The sequence below is a fragment of the Podarcis cretensis genome (genome assembly GCF_951804945.1).
Source record: "Podarcis cretensis genome assembly, chromosome: 11".
Classification (NCBI taxonomy): Eukaryota; Metazoa; Chordata; class Lepidosauria; order Squamata; family Lacertidae; genus Podarcis; species Podarcis cretensis.
Window position 1 is genome coordinate 35,798,980 of NC_137180.1, and position 6,754 is coordinate 35,805,733.

A 6,754-nucleotide genomic window follows, 5' to 3' on the forward strand; every position below is an offset into this window, starting at 1 on the left:
CTGAGCCGCGACCAGGACCTTCGCTTCCTTCTGGCCCCCGGGAGCCACGTGCCACACCACCCTGCCTGCCTGCTCCCTCCAGAAAGCGCGAGCAGAGAGCGCCAGCTAAGCTAGCGCACGCGCACTAAAGCTCAGACTCCGGAGGATGCGCATCGAACGCTGGGGTTGTTCGTGCGCGTAAGGACGTCTGCCTTGCTTTCGTCACGACGGCGCCCCGCCGCCGCCGCCGCTTCCTGTTTTCTTTTCCGGCGGCCATCTTCGTCCTTTTCCGCGTGCGCGCGTCAGGCTCCGCGCTTTCCAGGCCGCAGCCCTTCAGCTCCTCGCCCTGCCCAGGTCGGGCCGCTTCCTTCTGAGAAGGTACAAAGGAGGGGGCACCTGAGGGAGGTGGGGGAAGGGAGATGGACAGGCCTGGAGGTGGGAGCAGCGGCCCCAGGTGCGCCTGGAAGGAGCCCTCGGAGGCCTTTGAGCCGCGAAGAAGCCGCGGGCCCTGGGTTCTGCGTGCGCCCGTCTCTCTCCAGGCCTCCGGGGGTGTGTGTCTTGGGTCCCCTTTCGGCCTAGCGGCTCCTCTGGCTTGAAGGCCATCCCTCGCGGTGGCGCAGGCGGCCTGCCTCACCTCAGAAAGTTCCTCACGGCCCGAGCTCGGCCGAGGGTGAGGCGAGGCCTCTCTTCCCTCGCCTGGGCCCAAGAGGGTGAGGAGGCTTCCGGGGCGCCGCCCGCCACGAGAACCGGGCTCATAGGGCCCTCTCCGCCCTCTCCAGCCTCTTTGCTTGGGTGTCGTCCGCCTGATCGCCTCACGTCTCTTCTTCTTCCCTTAGATGAAAGAAACTATCATGAATCAAGAAAAACTAGCTAAGCTGCAAGCTCAAGTGCGCATCGGGGGGAAGGTAAGGTGGCCTCGTTTCATCTTCCCTGCCTCTCCAAAATTCGTGTTTCCTTTCACCTTGGCTGCAGCTGCTGCATTTTACAGAACTTGTACAGGCCTTTTTTATTATTGTCTAGCAACGCTGCATTTATGTTTATTACAGTTTTTCTGTAGCTTGTATTTTGAAGAAGACAATTAGGATTTTGTTGTTGTTTGGAGGGGAAGAGGAGGTTATACCTGAATTTAGGCATATGCAATATATTGTTGCATCCCCACCCCAGTCTCCTAGAGATTTCAGGGGTTCCAGGCACTTGCTGAGGGTCTGTGTTTCCTTTTGGAACTGGGGCGCATAGCGGAGACTGGCATCTTTATGATATATGGGTTTTTTTACACATGTGTACAGACTGACCCTATGATGAAGAGGTTAACAGCATCAGCAACCCAAAGGAGTCATGTTTCTCTCATAGCTGCACCTTGGAGATAAAACAGTCATCAGACATTTCTCTCTGACTCTCTCTAGCTAGCTGCTTTTTCCTGTAGGTCACATCTCTGGAAACTCTCAACTCAAGCTTTGCCCTTCTAACTATCTGAGTTGACGGTGGGGCCGGTTTTCCCTAGGGAGGGTGGTAATAAGAAATAACAAAATAACTAGTGCTTAAATGTTTATTAGTTAGCAGACTTTAAACATAATAGCTCTTCTGATGTACACTTTTCACAATATTATTAATGCCTGAATGAGCACAAAGAATGTAACTGTGTTCAAATATCAATGTTGATAGTTTGGTAAAAGGCTGGCCGATGAAAATACTTTTACTCATGGTGTAGGGTTGCTGTAGGATTTTGTGTAACAGCAAAATTTCCTGTAATTTACAAGGCTGCAGTATGAAACACATGGCTTGAGAGTAAACTCAGACTTGGCTTTCGAGGAAACATGCTTAGGATTCTGCTGTAAAGGTTTAAACTACCTAATGTATATGCAGCCACCAGTTTTTTACCTAATACTTTTGTCAGCTTTTATTATGTACAACTTGCATCAGAAACCTATCTTTAATCAAGGTGGAGCCAGTGGAATTTCAAGTCCGAACATAAGTGCCTTACTGCTGGAACCTATAATTTTCATTATGCTAACTACTTTAAGGTGTCTGTCAATGTAATTGAAGTAAAACAAGCTTAGCCTTTAAAATATAGTACAAGTAATTACTGTTGTGAGGCTTAAAAATGCATCAACCTACAGTTCTTGTTGGTTTTGTTCTATTTAAAGTAATTTCTATTTTCTTATGCTTGCACTAACATTAACGTTTCCAAAAATTTTATTAGCTATAGCAAAGCCATAGTAGTTGAACTGCTAATAATTACTATTTTATTCTTAACAGTTAACCTGTATTTTTTTAGCTAGTAAACACTACAACCTGTCCTGGCAAATATTTATGGGCAACATAACTTTACCTCAGATGTAACTTCTTGAAATTTTTCCTAAAAGTTCCTGAAGATGACTTGTGCTGACATTTGTCTCTTTATTCTCTAATTCTGGACTGTGGTATACGAGATGCATTCTATTGTTAGTAAACAAACAAACCTATAGTGTGTGGCAACAGTTATGCTTAATTCTTTCTTTCTCTGGAGAATGTTTGTGTTCCCCCTCCAGCCAGACATCTGCTCAGATAAATTATTCAAATTAAAGTAAATGACCAAAAATGAAAAACAAAACAAAACTCTAATCTTAATTTGGTGTTGCAGCAAAATCTGTAGAAACAATTCCCTGCTATCCAAGAATTTTTTTTTTAAGGTATCTGCCTAGATATACTTGTGCTGCTCGTTTGTGGGATGTTGCTTGCTTGAGAAAATAGTAAGTGACTCTTGAGTGTTTGAAAGCTACTCTGCCTGCTTTCTGGGGGTAGATTCTTGCTTGCCAGAGGCCACCAGACAAATATCTACTTCAGGCCTTGCTTTCATAATTCCTGCGAACAGAAATTAGTTCGTTAGTGGTCACTCACTTCTCTTTAGTAGCCAGTTTGGTATTGTTACCTAGCTTCTGAAATAGACATTTTTATTAAGTTACAGCCAGGAATAGAATAGAGTTGCATGCCATTTTGCTACTTGGAATTCGTACATTTTGAGAGGACTTAACATTTAGTCTCCTTATTCATAGGGTACTGCCCGTAGAAAGAAGAAGGTGGTTCACAGAACAGCAACAGCAGATGACAAGAAGCTTCAGTTTTCATTAAAGAAACTTGGAGTAAATAACATCTCTGGTATTGAAGAGGTAACTACTGTTTTGTTTTTATGTTGCTTTCATAAATTCTTTTTTCTGAGAAGTACTGGTTTTAACTCATTTGAGAATATTATCACTGTAGTTTTCATATTAAAGTTCATTGTGATTGCAAAGGTTTGCTTGCTCAAAAAAATTGTGTTGCTTTGCAGGTGAACATGTTTACCAACCAGGGCACTGTCATCCACTTCAACAACCCTAAAGTTCAAGCATCTTTAGCAGCTAACACTTTCACAATCACAGGCCATGCTGAGACAAAGCAGCTGACTGAAATGCTGCCTAGCATCTTAAACCAGCTTGGTGCTGACAGTCTGACTAGCTTGAGGAGACTAGCAGAGGCTCTGCCCAAACAACGTGAGTAGAACTTGGAAGACTCACTCTGAGAATTAAAATTCTTGCACCAACATGGGGCTTGCAGTGTTTGTTTGCTTTATAATGTTCTTTTTGGCTTTGGGTGTCCACAGGAGTGACCTCTCTTAGAGAAGCCACTGAGAAAATATCAGCCCATCTAATTTCATTTGATGTGTGTGTGCTGCTGTTGCTGGTGGTTGGGACATCCAGTTGCTTTTCAGAAACAAGACATGATATCAAAGCTGCTTAGTCATAGAGTCATAGCCCTGAATTATACTAAGAAGGATATTATTGGTGTAAAGAAGTGTTTCCCAAATTTGGGTTTTCAGCTGTTTTTGGACTACAACTCCCATCATCCCTAGCTAGCAGGTGGTTAAGGGTGCTTGGAGTTGTCATCCAAAACCAGCTGGAGACCCAAGTCTCACAGTGGCTATCTGAAGCTTATGAAATAGAGAACCTGTTCAGATGTTGTCCTTTATATAACCTTCCCCAGGGGATTGTACCATGGAGAGAGTGGATCCCTCCTCAATTGAAAGCGTTTTATTTTCTAGCATTAGAGGAAATCCCACTTGCTTGGGGTGGGTAGGAAAAAACTTTTCTGCCGGTCCCATAGGGAAACACCTGAACAAGTACTGAGAAGCTTAACCATGGCTATATTGGCTAATTAGTACCTATATGTGCATGTGGCTAGGACAGGTCATATTTAAGCAAAATATATTTTCAGCTGTTATATTTAGAAACAAATGGTGCATGGGGTACTCTTCATTCTGTGCTTCAAAGAATCTTAGATTGAAATGGCTATTCTTCAAAAACATTTGATTTGTTACTTCCCTGAATATGAGAATGTGTTCAGAAGCTCCTTCTCTCAAAGGGATGGATATGGGACTTAATGCCTTTTATTGCTTGAAGGAACCTCTTCATGACTGAAGTTTGACTGCTTGTTTCTGCTTTGTCAGACAGCGTTTTGGAGTCCTCTGCTTAGGCTGTATTCTAGCAAACAACACGCAGTTAAAGGCTGTGGACTACTGTGGAAGGGAGTGGTTGATGAGCACGATATTCTAGAGTGGGTACTTAGGGATAAAGCACATGCAGTAGAAGCCAAGATAATTAGAAATAAGTCATGCTGAGTTCAGTGGGACTTACTCCCAAGTAAGTGGGCACAGGGTTGTAATCAGTTACTGTGTTTTGCTGCTAATTTGGCTAGTTTTGGAAAAGCCTGTCTCATTTGTGTCAATCTGCTTGTGATTACAGCTGTGGATGGAAAAGCACCTCTTGCTACTGGTGAGGAAGATGACGATGAAGTTCCAGGTAAAAACAAGTCTTCATTTCTTTTCTTACAAAAGTAATGAGTGTGAGGAATGAACAAGGTAACGAAGAGAAAGTGTTATGGCATTTAGATAGCAACAATAATGAAACAAAATACATCTGTGCAGGAAGAATAGTTAGTTCTCTGGTTCATGCTTAAATCTAGTGCTCTAGGTCTTGATGTGTTTGCTTATGTGTTTTCTTTGGTGCTTACCTTAATGGATTTGGGTAGTTGACTTTTTAGTTTCTGGTACCACACTGCATTTCGAGAGCAGAGCAGAGTTCTGGTCATGGAATGGGGTTTCCTTATTTTCTGATTCTCATTGCAGTGTCTGAAAATCAGAGGGTTGGAACTCCTGGTGCATAGGGGCTGTAGTAAGAAGGGATATTGCTAAAATTGTATGAGTAGAAGTGCCTTTTCACTCACACAGGACACATTTAAGTCATTATGTTTGTTCCTAGGATATCTGATGACAGTGAGATACAATAGAAAAACTGAATTAGGCCTGTCTATGGGGCAATGGTTTCCAGGTGCTGGCTGTTCAAAAGCAGATCCCAAGAACCTATTTTGTCTTTTAGACCTGATATCTGTCAGGTTGAGGAGGATGGCAAGAACATGGTGGTGGTTTACCTGTCGGAGTACATTTTGGCTAAATACAAAAGCACTGTTCCCTCATGCATAGAGAGGAGTGAGGATGAGTGTGCTAGATCTGTCTCATTCTTGCTGTTCCTGTTGACCCACATGAGTTGAGGTATAACATCTGAAGTATGTAAGCTCCCTATGTGATTTTAGAGATCTGGAAAAATCAGGTTTAAATCGCATAGGGAGTCTACATGCATAGAAAGGATCCTTACTACAGAACTGATTCCTATGGCTAATGGAGGGTGATTGGGTAGGGGCAGAGTTAGGATCCTCTTCTTAGCTCTCCCTCATCATCTGATAAAACACCTGAATAGAGCTTAAGTTTCACTTCTACTTGCTGGATTGCAGAAAATAACTGGAAGGTTACAGATGGGTATAGTTGGGTACTTGTCCAGTGGGCTTTAATGCTTAATGTTCTATGGTAGATAACTTGTTTATAATTCAGCAAACTGGATTTTAGGATGAAAGACTTGGAAATGGCAGTGCTGATTCTTTGCATGTTAAAAGCCTGACTGTTGTTAATTCTCCTTTTCAGATCTTGTGGAGAACTTTGATGAGGCATCAAAGAACGAAGCAAACTGAACTGTCACTTTGAGTAAAACTTGAACATTACATGGAGCTGCTATTTTATATTGTGACTTTTTATTTGTAACATTTTTGTACTGATCTTAAGAAGTCTAAGATCTCTAATTGGAAAGTCCTTCAAATTGCAGCTCTCTTCAGTTATTGCTAGTGCACGGAGCATTTAATTATTCATGGCTGGGTTGAAAGTATACAAAATTGAAAAGTACCACATAAAAATGCTAATAAAGACTAAATGTTTAGGCAAATACTTTTAGTAGTATTTTGTACATAGATAAGAATGTATTTATTGAAATTTCTGTTGTGAAATGGAACACCTTGGCTTAAACTTAATCAGAAAGTGTTATTAATTTACTGAATAACCATAATATTCCAAGTTCTTCTATCCCCATTCCTGTTTTGCTTTGTATAATTTTCAGTGATGGATACATATGCCAGCATACGTAGTACAAGCAGAGCTCAAAAGTGAAGTATGCTTAATGTCAGAAGGTGGCAAATAAAGGAGAATGGTCCAAATCTAGCCTAGATCAAATACAGGACACTGGCAGAAACATAACCAGATTGTCAAAGGTAAAAGCATTAATAGTTCTGACAGTAGGCTGGCAGATAGTATTCCATTAGTTACAGGCATGAAGACTGGCTTAGAATAGTTAATTGACACAGGATCCTACCTTTCTGATTTACTTTAGGAACTCTTATTCATATGACAAGAGTTCCCTGTTTAACCTCTATAATTTGTCCT

General features: G+C 42.1%; 1 protein-coding gene across 1 annotated transcript; it reads left to right on the plus strand.

Moving 5' to 3' along the window:
* The first annotated feature begins 201 nt into the window (after nucleotides 1–201).
* On the plus strand, nucleotides 202–6,260 carry BTF3 (basic transcription factor 3). The gene is made up of 6 exons (XM_079995895.1): nucleotides 202–357; nucleotides 816–884; nucleotides 3,012–3,125; nucleotides 3,284–3,485; nucleotides 4,734–4,790; nucleotides 5,966–6,260. Exons 2-6 carry the CDS (start codon nucleotides 816–818, stop codon nucleotides 6,010–6,012), a joined length of 489 nt encoding a protein of 162 aa, XP_079852021.1. The 5' UTR covers nucleotides 202–357; the 3' UTR covers nucleotides 6,013–6,260.
* The last annotated feature ends 494 nt before the right edge of the window (nucleotides 6,261–6,754 follow it).

Coding starts and splice junctions, on each gene's coding strand:
- BTF3 (XM_079995895.1), top strand. CDS start 816: ATGAAAGAAACTATCATGAATCAAGAAAAACTAGCTAAGCTGCAAGCT. Junction 885..3,011: donor AAGTGCGCATCGGGGGGAAG/GTAAGGTGGCCT, acceptor CCTTATTCATAG/GGTACTGCCCGTAGAAAGAA. Junction 3,486..4,733: donor AGAGGCTCTGCCCAAACAAC/GTGAGTAGAACT, acceptor TTGTGATTACAG/CTGTGGATGGAAAAGCACCT.